Here is a 14,777-nt window from a genome sequence, read left to right as displayed (position 1 = left end):
AGGCTTCCCTTTCATAAGAAACTAGTAAATCAAGAACAGTTCAAAAACGCAGCTCTAGGTATAAAATTATCAAAGAAATAATGAGATTCTACAGGAAATCAAACTCTAAAAACTCACAGAGCATGTGTCAAAGGAAAACATTTTACTCCTCAATCTTTTTAAGTTAATATCTTCAAAGCCATTGATGTAAACTCTCAAAAATATCAGGTGGTACCCTAAACATGTCAGACTTCAATAATACAGATGAATTTACGGAATTCACAGTGAGAAAGATAAATGGAAAAGCTGCTGTGGGACAAAGCACAAATTCTAGATATTGATGCACTCCCCACTGAGATCATGCTCTATAAGTATAGTTAGGTGGTACAGCAAAATGAAATATTCATCTCTTTGCCTAGCAATGTATGCAAGCATTCTCATAACCCAAAGTTATACCCTATCCAAATCCTTTCTTTAGAAATTATTTATAGGCACTCCTTTTCAAATGCATAATTTGTATACCTGTCTAACCTTCCAATAACACTAGAAGCTTTAACACACTAAACAAAGCTTTTATTTGTTCACTTTTTTCAGCATCTTGCTCAGCAGACCAGCAAAATGTCTTAACCTTGTAGTCTTATAAAAGCATATTCCCTGTAATGCACAGTTCTGCTGTATTTCATTAAAATAAAGTTTTAACAGATTATCTTGCTCTTGGCTTCTAACAAATAAACAAATTTGAATGCAGCTTTTTCTTGGAACACAGCTAATTACATTTGTACAAGGTTGTAAAGGAAAAGTGCAAGGGGAATTCCCCAGTAGAGATTACACAGATTATTTTCTATTCTAAACACATGCATGTTCCTAAGGACAGAACAACACAAAATAAATAGAAGAATAAAATTAATGACACCTGCCAAGATAGCAAAAAAAAATTAAACTGCAAAGAACCACCTCCACCTCCTCATATGCAACAGCATGCCTACTGCTGAAGTCTAGAAATAACGCTGTAATTTTATTTGTTCATAATGTAATAAACTGAAAGCAGATTTCAAATGGAAAAACCTACATAAATAAATGCTTACACCAATGTCCAAACTAACTGTCGCATAGACCACATACCTCCAATTCTGTAAATTATCCTCCAAACTTGAATTAAAAAACAAATTTACTTGCTAAATCAAATAAGTGTGCAAAAATGTGGTCAGGTTGGGAACTACTCTACAAGTACTTTTACAACATGCAATTATTTTAATTCTGCACCATTTCTATTTAAGAGAGAGAAAATATTTTCCTTATGCTGAAGGGGAAAAATAATCATCTGTGAGTTAAAGTATTAGAAATTATTCTTCACAAGTTCAAACAGAAAGTAGTTATCTGAGGAGTTTTGGAAAATACTTTGGAATATAGAGGCTTACTTGACCCAATTCTCTTTTTTTTCCTTTTAGGTTATGGATGTTTTGCCAAAACTTGACATTACATTTCACGGTTTTATTTTTCCTGACTCATGGCATTGCTTGTTTCTTTAAAGAAAGTATAGGTATTAATAGACATAATTTAAGATACTCCTTGTGCTAAGCAAGGCATGCAGTAAATAAATAAGGGTAGGAGAGAAAATGTATAGTATCTTTATAGTTAAAGGAGATTATGAGCAGCTTCAGCTGGCAAAGACAGGCTTTCCAATACTAGCATCTTTTCGCCATCTCTAGCAACACTATCAACCTGTTAATTTATGCTTCAATTATATTTTTATCTGAAATATGTATCTGCAGTATTTCTTTAATCTTATGAAAGACTACTTCATTCTTCAATATTATTCATTTCACCTTGCCATCTGCAAGGGTTTTCATCTCCCAGAGGCAGGTGTAAAGACTAAAAGGGTTTCTTGCTTAATTTTAAAAATGAAAGGCCCACTGATAAATAAATCAGGATCTGGATTTCTATCTCTGTAGCACCCTTGAAGACTTGCATTCAAGAGAGCCACTCTCCCTATGGATCAGACAGAGATCACACTATCAGAGCAATACCCTTCAGCTGACATGCTGATTTTTCTCAGTGTTCACATTCTCACAAGGGGATACACAGAGTGTGACAGCACCTTCTACATCAAAAAGGCTCTGCAGATCATAGGGGCTGGGAGAGCTGGGTGGCAGAGCTCAGAGGCTGACGGTGGGTCACAGGGCAGGCCCTAGGTTTAAGTGCCAGCAACTGAGAACACCTGTGTGTGTTTGTTTTTCCGGTGAATTTAATTCTCTCTGTGTGTAGTTCATTGGCAAACTCTCAGCTGGACAGCAGGAGACCTGCATCTGGAAAGACCCAAGCTCTGGGCTGATGGCTGCATAGGTCCACGGTGCAAGCACAAGTATTGGACTGAAAGCCTCAGCTAATATTTGAAGGGTCCATGAGCATGAGGACACTTGTGAAAGGTGCAAGCCCACGCATCTATTTGATAGTGAACATAAGGAGGAGGATCAAAACCTGGCTCCCTGAGGGTATGCTGCAGGTGAGTTGTGGCAGGACTACACAGGGGTGCTGCAAAGGCAGGACTGTTGTGGCTCTCTGTGTGGGCAGCCACATCAGTGTCCTCTTAATGCATGTGTGCACCTCTGGAATATGTTCTAACTGCAAATGGGAACTTCAGCATCCATCAGACAGGGATGGAGACACTTGGACCTGGCTGGGCTTCAAGAGTTGGGAAGGAGGAATCCCCGGATCTTGGAGTCTACTGAATGCAGCCGTTTTCTTACCCTCTTTAACCATGTTACATATATTTACGTCAAATTTATTTTCACTGTTCCTTTAAATTCTGGAAAATAAATACAGACAGATGGTGCTATGTATTTGATATGATATTGTATCACAAATGAAAATAGGATGCATTGCTCATGGTTTGTCTATTACCTGCAAGAGTTTAAATGAAGCAGTTTGGTTAATTACCTGGCTCAGCCCAAGAGCATTAGCCTCAAACCAGCTGTACAGGCAGGCATAAAAAACCTGGAATATTTGCCCAGTATTTCCATTGACTTAATGACAGTAATTTAATTTTTTTCCCCAATGTTTGAAAATTGCACCATTTTAAAAGAAGTGTTAAAATCTAACACAAATAAATTAGATCCACAGATGCCTTTTCCAAGTAGCATTTTAAAATTAAAAGTGCTTGATTTCATTTAAGCAGTTATTGTTGAAAATTAACAACCACCTGAAGAAAAGGCAATATACACATCCATGAAGATATTTGCTTAATTTAGAGGCCAGTCTACAGCACAACCAACTGGGAAATAGGAGATGTAAGCTTCTCTCATTCAGCCACCTGGGTTGTGCCTCTACCTACTCTGTAGTAACAGGTGCAGGAAGCTGCAAGAAAGTGAGAACATCACCAGAAGGGGCTACAGTAGTGTAAGAGGTGAAATACCTGTGTGAATCTTCTTACTGCCTTCAAAGGATAGCTATGACTTTGACATAGAAGACATAATTTAAATTTACTGCATTTAATACTCTTATCACACTGTCAGTGAGTTCTTATAAAGATGGTGGCACAGTGTCCCTCACTGGGCTTTTACCTTGGACTACTTCCAAGTCTGAGAAAGGGGCTTGTTTTCTGTAAGGAGATATGAATAAAGCAGCAGAGAATAGACTGCAAGCTGAATGTTTATCGCATCAGCATTCAGTGGTGCCAAATTCAGTGTCTGCTGCTACATTTCTAATAGCAATGATCTGCTCATGCACTGTAAATTCACATGCCAGCTTACTTCATAGCAACTTGTTAATGTGCCCACATATCACTGAGGTGTAATAAAGTTGTAAGATTAACACAGAGTGACATTTCTGTTTATTTTCTTGCATATGGAAGCCATGTTTGGCCTAAAACCCAACTTTAGTTAAACTGACAACTCTCTTAGTAACCAATCCAGGTAACTCCATAGGTAGCCCAGATGCAGGAAATGAGATTTGAAGTCAAGAGTAATTAGAGTTCCCCTTCAATAACATTATTAGTTGCAAGAGATGTTGAAACCAGAAGAAATTAGGTAGTTTATTTTCAGTGTTAGAAAGCAAAAAGGAAGAATGTCCAATTCACAGAAATGTGCAAACATGACGTGTGTGCCTTGACTTTGCAATAACACAGATTTGGCATTTCTTTTGTTATTGCTCTTCTAGTTGCTATTCTCATCTAACATGTTTGCAAATGCAAATTAATTTTTTTTCAACACATTTTAATTTTTTGAGAAGTCACTTTTCTTCAGTACAAATCAATGTCCATAATTTTGAAATCCCTGCTTTTTAATCAACTTTCAGTTATATCTGCTTAGGAGGCTTCTCTAGAAAGCACTGTTACTGCTTTTGTAAATAATCTAAATTCAAAGTTCTGATGCTCACACCAATCCAGCTACTCACCATGCGTAAAGGAAAAGCTAGCAAAATCAACTGAAGGTTAATGTGAGAGGTTAGAAAATCCTTAGTGCCAGCAATTTTCCTTTCAGTCTTACAGAAACTGAAACCCCAAAGCAGAAGTATTGTAAATAACTTGTTCCTACTGGACCATCACCTTAGCCCATAAGTAAAAATGGAATCTGTCAACATTCCTGTGGGCATTACAGCTCTGCCTTCTAGCAAATGCCCCAGTGAGCTGACAAATCTTGAGCTGAACCCATTCAAAAGCTGTCTGTCGTGACCCCCATGCTGTAATAATAACTGTGCATTATAAGCTTAAAACCAAATATTTAGCCATCATTTTCCTCCTCCTGGGTATAATGAACCCCCTTGCTGCTACACAGCATTAAGGGTCCAGTTGTATTACAAAGTATTTGCATTGGAAAGGACAGGGATTTAGCAATGACCAGTAAGCCATTCACCCAGCAGTTTTCAGGACTGGGGTTTATAGCACTCAAGTGGAAAGAAATGATGAGATGATGCTCAGCCCTGCCTGCTATGGCTGCTGCTGCTTCATTGAGGCAGGCAGAAAAAGAATGAAGTAATCCGTCACCAAAACCCTTCTTCAAGGGCTATGTCAAGTGCATTAAATGCAAATGAAAATTTATAATAATTAAATTGTAATCACTTCGAAGACATGGCTATAGATTAATGCCACACTGACATAATGATTTGACTCATCTTTAGAACTTGTTAAGAACCTGGAAGCAGTGGTCACATCCTTCTTGATGAAATCATTATTACTAATTGACTGGTAAGTTACTTCACTCATTATAACTTTTCAGGCATTTGTAATAGACACATTGACTGGTTTGAATGAAAGTGTATGTCTCTGTAAGCTCCAGCAGATGAACAAATGAAAAAGAGGTCTGCACATCTCAGGGCAGCGTCCCCAGCACATCATTCCCAGCAGTGAAACTGCAGAACATCCTATTTATACTGAGATCAAAAGGCCTGCACTCTGATAAATCAAACCCTGGCAGAAATGACTCACTGGACCCTGCACCCTCACATCAGAAGGATGTCAACGAGGTTGCAGCAGATCACATACACTACCCCCCTTCTCCTAACCCAAGAACATCACAGATCACATTTTGAACATACATTTAAACAAGGCAAACCAGACAAGACACAGCAACATGGCCTAAGATCTATGGAGCCTGAGACAGAAATATTCTGAGGCACAGAAAAGTCCCATAACAACTGCTGATCCCCAAAAGGTCTGAAAGACCTTTACAAAAGCTTGCTCATCACCATTCAAGAATCCTGGATATGTGAAGAGGACTGAGGGGCCAATGTACCTTCGGTTAAACCCACAAAATTAGGGTGTGCCTGAGGCTCCTAGTACAAACAGCTCTGAGAAGGTATCAAAATACTCTCTCAAGTATCAAACTAAATGGTATCAAGAATTTTCCACAAGGTTCTTTTTGCAAGTAGAAATGGATCCAGTTTACAGTCCTATGGGGCCACACCAAAGCCAAAGAAAGTGATGTTTCCCTTTTTCTTCCACAATCTTGCAAAAGGAATTTCCTTTAAATATTCAAGTTTACCTATCAGCTTGTGGGAACAAAATTAAACAAAACAGCAACATTTCTAGAAGGCTACAAATTTTCTCCTATTAAAACAGTGTAATTTTTAAAATTAAAAGGCAAAGACAAAATATAACTGCTTAGAAAACTTGACCTAAATTAATTCTTCCACTATATATTTTGACTAATACTAAGAATCAACTGGTAGTAATAGCATTAATTGATCTGACTGCTAAGTTCACAGCACCACTGATTTTTTATTACTTCAAATAAAGGTACTCACTACTGGAATAAAGGGTACAGAAATAGAAAATAAACCCACCATTAGAAAGATGCTATATTGCAGCTATATCCCATAGTTCTTCAGAAGCGGATTTAGGAATGTATTTATGCTGATTTATTTTATCTATTTCACACTGCTCATGACTTAGTTGGAATACTGTGCAGATTAACGAAAAACTAACTAGAATTGAACCAAAAAAAGTGTGAGCAGAGAAAAAAAATATTGAAAGGAAGAAGGAAAGAAGAAAAAAAAGAAAGGAAAGCAACACTAGAAAGGTCAGAATGAAGAGTTACTTGTATGTAGGCAAATAAAGTGTTCCGAAATAATTCTCAGAAACTATCCGCAGAAAGTACTTTGTACAAGATAAGATGGATCAAACTAAAGGTCAGAGCAGAGATGAAAAGGGCAGCTTTCCCAGAAGCTGGAAAAAGAAGTTATGCTTTGATACTCTTTCCATTGTTTCAGTCTTTCCAGTACAAAGGTATGTAACAAACCAAATACAATGCTCTTTGAAATTACCTTCTGAGTGGAACATAAAAGCCTTGCCTGCCCTAATACCAACCACGGGACTCAAGCCAGTAAAACAGTGTAGGGGACTTAAACAAGTCCTCTAGTGCACTGGGACGTTGTGTGTGAGGGAATCATCCTTACTGGACTCACTTAAGTGTAGCAGGACACAACCTCTGCAAGGGAGAAAGAAATTCCTGCCTAAGCCTCCGCTACTCCATCTCCTCTGTCCAGTGTTTCAGACCACATGCTCTTTTACTGTGACTTCTTACATTTTCGCAAGTAGATGTACTGAAGAGTATCTACCAGAGATATGATAGTGACATTTTGTCATCATTCCATCCAGGTTTGCAAAAGGAAATGCAGAATTATGGATTCTTGCTATCTAGTCCCCACAAAATCAGTATTAGGTTTACAAATGCTGTTTGTCCTAGTTACAGCCAAGACAGCATTAATTTTTTACAGTAGCTGGGAGGGGGCATGGCCAGACCCTAATGTTATTCAATACCATCTCAGGTCACTGCCAGAGGCAGGGAAAATGACTCCTCTCAGGAGAAGGGCATCCTTTCTGGTCAGGGAGAAGAAAGTGGTTGGAAAGAACAGGTCTTCTATGTAAATCCTTTCTTTGTCTTATACCTTTTGTTATTAATATTGTCACAGTTACTGTTCATTTTCTTATCTCACTGCTGGAAGCAGGCAGAGGGTGAGTGAGGAGCAGCTGTGGTTTTAGCAGAACTACTAAATCGGAGACTATCATCCTAAACCATGACATTGCACCAGGAAAATCCTAGAAATATTACCAGAACATCTGAATATGCATTTGGAACCTTATCTGCTAAAAAAAAATCCCCAAACCCCAACCACCAAATTCCAGGAAATAAATTTATGACTCATGATCAGCATAGAAAAGTTAAAGGATCTCTAAATTTGTATTTCTTTTTATCCTCAGAACTTAATTCTCCAATTGTAATCCTAAACTTGAGTCCCAAATGTATTATCTTGCAAAATCCATTTAATAGCATGTTTGAGCTCTACCAAACTTCTGCAAAGTTAAACTTTTCACTGTATGTTTATTTTTAGTGATGAGAAGTATTTTATTCCCAAGAGATACTAATTATGTGCATTGTTATTACAAGAAAGCTGGAGAGGGACTTTTTACAAGGGCATGTCGTGACAGGACAAAGGGAGATGGATTCAAACTGAAAGAGAGTAGGTTTAAATTAGATATTAGAAAGAAAGTCTTTACTGTGGGGGTGAGCGAGGCACTGGAGCAGGTTGCCCAGAGAAGCTGAGTATGCCCAATCCCTGGAAGTGTTCAAGGCCAGGTTAGAGGCTTTGGGCAGCCTGAACCAGTGGAAGTGTCCCTGCCCACAGCAGGGGAGGTGGAACTAGATAATCTTTACTGCCCCTTCCAAGCCATTCCATGATTCTATGAAACAGCCTCTAAAGAATCCTACATCATATTAGACTACTTGTGATAAAACCAGCGCAAGCAGATGGTTAGGAATAATAATTTTTAAAAAAAATTGTTTCAAAGCAACAATATAAAATTATCTTTTGAATAAATAAGCCTGAGTATTTGTATTTGCATATTTTCTTACTTCTGAATGTGTTGTTAAACTTAGATTTATAAGAGTTTGTCCTATCAATCCATTTGCCCATCTCAGATGGTGTCATGATTCACTTACTCAAAGATATAAGACACTTTGGAGAGAATTTTGACTTTAAAGATAGGATTAGACAAGTATTTCACAGTGACTGCAGTGACAGCTGTATTCATCTCCCTCACATACCAGATTCAAAGTCAGAAGCAGATTCTCAGTTTGCAAGCCAGAACATGTTCTGCTGGATATTTACAGCCAACCACTGAAATCCCCAAAACCTATCACTGATGTCAAACAGGACAGAAATAGACCATCTTGCTTGTTTTTCCTAAATAGATCTGCATTTTTAAAAGAAATAGAAACCTTGAAGAAAAAAAATTTCTTTTATCACCACCACTATCAAAGCACAAAACCACTCAACATTTTTTGAAAGAACCACTTCAAGAAAGGAATCATGTTTGTGTCTCTCTCTTGATGTTTTATCTCTCCTCTTACATTGTCAGTGATAATACCTGCTTTTCCTTTTCATCCCAAAGCTTTTTTTTTCTTACATCTATAAGGAGGTTCATCATGCCATTTCACATGCCACTAAGTAGATGAATTATGTTTGTAGATGTCAGTGCCTAACACAATTTAACCACCACAAACATGCATTAATGCACGTCACCTTACAATAATCCACTTACCAGATGGTTTGCAGAACAAAACCAGGAACAGAATCAAAATGAGGAAATACTTTCGGCCTTATTCTTTATTACTAAAGATTTTATTGACTGATAAACATGAGGAGAGGCATGAGATTAAGTAGGAAGCTGCTTTCAGAGAGTACCCTAAAAAGGGTAAAAGTACTTTGTGACTTCAGATAGCAACAGGCAAAGATTCATTTCAGGAGATCTCAAGTTCAAGTTCTGTGTTTTATGTTTTCAAGCAATGCTGTTTGCGCCTTACAGAATAAACTTTCTGATCTCCAACTCAGCAACAAAGTAAGAACAGACTTCTAATTAGGAAATTAATAAAATAAGAATACTTACGCTGACCCCACCGGCCTGTTCTTGGATTCAAATAATTTGGATAAAGTCCATTAGGACGATCCATTTTTTGGAGTAACTTCCGAATGTGCATGACCTAAATTAAATCAAGAATCAGGTTCACTGCTAACAATGTTAGTCTGCCCCCTGCACATAGTTAAATCTAATCTTTTTTTATTTTTCTTTCATTTTTAGTAGCAAATTTTATTAATCTGAACCACAAGCTTTCTTGAGGGCTTTCTTCAGATTTGTACATTTTTGGTTTTAAAGGACTGCTCACATAAACATGCTTAAAAAAAAGATTTTTAAATGTATTCTGAAATAAATAATTAAAACCTGTGTTGACATATATTTCCACTTAAAAAAGACATTTATTTGGTAACAGAAATACAGGCATGAAAATATTTACCTGCTACCAAGAACGGAAGTAGAATTCAATATAGAAAGTACTTCCCCTTTAATGCAATTTATGATAAGAAGTACGATAAAAATATTGATTTTTGAGACTCACCTTGTTGTAATATACAGGGTCCCCTGTCAAATAGCTGAGGTGGACAAATTCCATGTGCAGAGTGCCAAACTCAGCAAGAATGCTGCTGCCAGCAGAAGCCCAGCCCCAGTTTCGACCAACACCACTGAATTCCAACAAATATGCATAGAGAAAGGGAGGAAACAACAGAATATTCAGAATTACTGTGCACAGCACAACTACCACAGCCAATTAAACAAGTAACAATATTTTAACCTACATTTAAGACTACAGGCATTGTAATTTGATTAATCAGTTGGTTCACTGGTTGGGTCTTTTTGGAATTAAGATTCCATAACCTCATCAACAAAAAGTCCTATGATTAAATAATCTAATACCATGATGTCACACAAATATGATGACTTAACACTAGGCTCAATTGCAGCTCTTCTTTATGTACTGCATGTTCCTAAGAACAAGAATCAAGGTAAGACAAGTTTTGAAGGTGGCAGCATTTGCTGCCTTGTCCTGCTGATCTGCTGTGTTCCCTTTACTTGTGTGGGGTATTCTTCCCTTTCTCGGGTCTACACAGGAATACAGGATGTTTACTGTTGGCACAATACATGAGTTCCTCAGGCTCACCTAAAGAATCAGCAGAAAGTGTCACGTACCTCCCAGCTTCTGCACTCTAAGTGATACCATCTTGCTAAGTCCTAACTCCTAAATTACCTCTGGTTTAACTTAATGTGGGAGTTTTCATCACCTTTCAGGACTGGATCATTTAATTTCTGTAGTTAACTACATATTTCTGAAGATTACTTCTACTTCCTCTCATAAAAGATTTCAGTTTTGAATAAGTGTACACACAATCTAGATATATATCCCAATTCAGCTACTGTTTAAGGACGTAGTGAAAATGTAAAGAATGCCTCAAAGCATAAAAAATGCTCTCTCAAAATCTGAGGGAAATCCTAGTACAAAGCAAGCAATACAACATAAAATAGGCAAGGCAGTTGCCTTCCATGAGGCAATGCAGAACATCTAAGTTCAGTCTGATCTGAACAGTCATCTAAAGGAGCCTCTCCATCTGCACAGACCACAGTTGACTTCAGCACGCCAGACTTTATACCCAAGCTAAAATGTAAAATGAAGTAACAGCTTCAGAGTCCCACCATATTCTCAAATGCTGGGAATCTTCTAAGGATAACATACAGCTCACGCAGTACAGAAAACCTAGTAAGCTCAACCATGTCCTGCGAACAATTTTGTATTTTAATAGATTTTGTAATGACTAAAGAAACAATTATTAAGCTCTAGAGCAACACACAGAATAATACACTCAGTGTGGTCCAATGGGAAATTGAATGCTTATTGCAGAATCATAAAAAAAAATAAAACAGGATCAAAATTTATTGCAGTTAATGAGTTAAAATGTGCTGAACTTTATCAAAATTATTCTAACATGCCAGGAATGACAATTTGTCTGCATCTTCTACAGTTCCACTACTAAGAAAAACTGATGTATGACATAATCAAATTTAAGTTGGAGGGAGGAACACACTTCACAAAAGAAAACTCATTACCTTTTCAGATTCACCATTGCCCATGGTATACCCGTAGGTGTGTTGAAGGCTGGAAGAAGTTTTCCTGCCAGTTGCACTGCTTTGATCTTGAAAACCTAAGATAGCAGGATCAATTGCAAATAGTTACAAAGTCTGATTTATCTCCAAGAACTATAAAGACTGAAATTTCCTTGCCCCACCTACCTCTTTGTATTAAAAAAAGCTTTACGTTGTAAAAAACATATTAACTTGTAATTTTTTGCCACTCGTTCACTTTATAACTTTCAGTTAGATTTGAACATGAAAGGCAAACTTGTCAATTTGATTTCTTTCCTTCCAAGTACTCCAGCAACAGTTCTTAGATTCCTGTTACAGAAGAATATCAGGTCTCCTCCCACCTCCCTCCACTGGTATTAGGAATTTCATGTGCTTTTTAAAACAGTCTTTAAATCATACCTTGTATTTTTCTGTTAAAAACCAAGACACAACTCTCCTACCCAAGTATTTTACCTTTTACAAACTTCCAATCTCTTTTTAATGAGATTAGTGCAGACAGAGCTCCTATTGTTTTATGAACAATGTCTATGCAAAACCAGATATGCAGTTTCCTCTAGTTTTTCCTTCATTGATAATGCATAACAAAAGTAATTCAGGGCTAACCTTCCCTCTCTAGTCTGACCCCTCACAGAAATTACTGACAGGACAAAATCTCCATCATTTCCAGTGTTATTTCTATTTACTTTTAGAACATAAAACTGTAAAAGCCTTACTCAGAGCCAAACATTTATTAGACAGACTAACAACTGGGAGAAAGTTCCTCCTAAGCTTACCTGCAGCATGTTTCCCAAAGGCATATTTGGTAGATCCCTATGGTATGAATCTGCTTTTACCAGTTAGTCGCTAGCATACAATTTAACTAATGCACTCTCAGTATTCACTACATTTCTGGACAAGTATCTCATTAATCTGGAGATAACATTATTTATCAGTTTGATAAACCACACAAACCAGTTACAAGAAGAGCTACCAGATCCCAGAATAACTTACACAACACAGATGTAGTATAGAAGCATCATCTCTTTGCTGACCAGCAATAGGACACAAAGAAACCTAATGAAGATGCATAACAGCAATTCCAGATAGGCAAAATGTTCTTCACTAAGAGACTGGTCATAGCACCAAGCCTGTCAGAGCTTGAGGAACACATGGTCTTAATACCATGGTTCAGTTTTAGCCAGCCCTGAGAGAAGCAGGGGGTTGGATTCCCCAATCCCTAAAGGTCCATCTACCTTGAGAAATTCTACAATTCTATTGTCAACTACCTGACCAATAATCTGTAATAGAAATGATTAAAATCTTTAAGAAGGACTGCAGCAGCTGATTTGTAAAGTCTATGAGAAGAAACTGAAGAGATGCTCACTAGAGAAGCAAGCTGAAAAATAAGCAATCAAGAATATCCTTATTTTTCATATGAAGGTGGGAAAAAATCAATATCTTAATGTTTGAGGAGATGAACTAGTGAGACATGAAATAAACCAGAAGAAAATATTAAAGATGACATCTAATTGTATTTGATGCAGTGGAGTATGGCAAAATGGAGGTGAATCTGGAAGCAATGAGCCAGGATAAAGAACTTTCAGAGAGGTTCTCCATATGAATTGTAAGATGGGATACGTCTAAACTGAAAAAGGATATACCTAAGAATATGATTTGATAGAACTGTGAAGCAACAGAGGCAATACAGCTTGAATGATTTTTAGCAAAGAAACTGACAAGAGACAGTCTTTGAGAAAACATGCAGAAACTTAGCAGAAAAATTCATACTTTACTGCTGATTGCTTTTGTCAGTCAATTTCACTTTTGACTGCTAAAATTTTAACACCCTGACCTTGAATAAAGGACCAATTCAGAACAGGAAGGCATAGTATAAGGAAGAGGTATAAAATACAGGTGGAATCCATAGTAATTGGGAAAAAAAAACCCTTAAGAGAACTAAAACCTCAATCTGGGCCTAGTTGCATAAGAACTATCTCATTTGCATCTATAAATAAGCATCAAAAATTCATGTTGAACTCTTAGAATTTTAAGTAGTAAAAGGGCCAAGACCAGACAGAACTATCTACTGGGAGTCATCTGGAGAGACTCCCTCTACAGTGCAGGCAAGCTTCAACAATTAATTAACAACAGAATGATGACTTCAAGTGAAATAGTAAATAGTTTGGAAAGACATTTGTAACACAAATTTGTTTATCTTCAGCTTTCATCTCTTGCACCTTCTGAAAGTGCTATGCACTATCATATTGTTCATTAATAAAAGATACTGAAACATTAGGGTAAGAATATTCAATGAAAGAACATCCTTAGAAACATCCATGCTCAAGAATATTCTTAATGGCTAACTATTTACATTGCTATCCAGCTTTTAATCAGTTTGAAATGTATGGTATCTGAGGAAGGAGTTTTTAGCTAGAGTGTATGAAGTAAAGGTTGAGCTGATCTAAATGTGCATGAATCTGGACAAGACAGCTAAAGCAAGGCAATCACTGAGCCATTTCAGCATCAGAGCACCAGCAGGAACTGCTAATTCAGACAAGACAACCATGTTGTTAGCAGTACCTGCCCAAATTGCCTGTGATTAAAGGCACTTTCCTGTCACCTTCATTGGGCTGAGGACTCTTGAACTCCACTGATCAAGCAGTGATCAGTAGGGTACAACACTCCCTGTCTATATGCCTCTCACCCAAAACTGAATGTACAGAAAGAAAAAATAGGTTGAAAGCATGCCTGCCTTTACTATTACTGCCATCTCAGTCAGATCTCGCTGCTACTTCTGCATAAAAAAAAAAAAAAAACTACTGAGTGCTTGGCACAGTGTTTACCTGTGCAGGATGGAATAAGAACTGGGAGACAGCTGCATAGGATTTTATCAGACCCAAGTGACCACAAGAGCATTTTTGGAGAGAGGGAGGGAAAAGAAATGTAGCAAGCAGTGGTGAGTAAGGTGCCATTTATGGAAACTGCAGATGTGTCCAGAGAGTTCTGCTGAGCTCACTGAAGTGCCTTCTTTAGCAAGTTTGAAACTTACCATAAGAACAACAGTAAAGCCTCAGGCTCTAGTTTATAATGTGCCAGTATCAGACAACACAGTTACTTATCATGTAATATTTTTACTTTACTTTTTTTTTAAATGGTTTGAACTCATACATTCTATTTCAGCCCTGGCAGTTCCCTGTTGACAGGCAATGCATTTCAAAAAATACATAGGCAAGAAGAACAGAAAAGAACAAAAATGAATGGCTGCCTTAAAAATAGAGCTCATTAGGAAACAGTAGAAGAATTGGGGTTATTTAGTCTAGACAAAAGATGTTCCAGAGAGGACAAGATAATG

The 14,777-nt window shown here is 37.4% G+C and overlaps 1 protein-coding gene across 2 annotated transcripts in view; it reads right to left on the bottom strand.

Moving 5' to 3' along the window:
• The window catches only part of MAN1A2 (mannosidase alpha class 1A member 2), a 133,357-nt gene that overhangs the window by 34,828 nt on the left and 83,752 nt on the right, over positions 1-14,777 (bottom strand). For both annotated transcript variants that reach the window (XM_083855076.1, XM_083855077.1), the window contains exons 6-8: positions 11,411-11,505; positions 9,870-9,993; positions 9,362-9,455 (exon numbers count right to left, since the gene is read on the bottom strand). In XM_083855076.1, the coding sequence (XP_083711202.1) occupies positions 9,362-9,455; positions 9,870-9,993; positions 11,411-11,505 (313 nt within the window). The remainder of the gene's footprint in view (positions 1-9,361; positions 9,456-9,869; positions 9,994-11,410; positions 11,506-14,777) is intronic.

Source organism: Zosterops lateralis (genome assembly GCF_965231275.1).
Source record: "Zosterops lateralis genome assembly, chromosome: 2".
Classification (NCBI taxonomy): Eukaryota; Metazoa; Chordata; class Aves; order Passeriformes; family Zosteropidae; genus Zosterops; species Zosterops lateralis.
The sequence above is the reverse complement of the archived record's forward strand: the minus strand, read 5'-3'. Positions and strand labels throughout refer to the sequence as shown.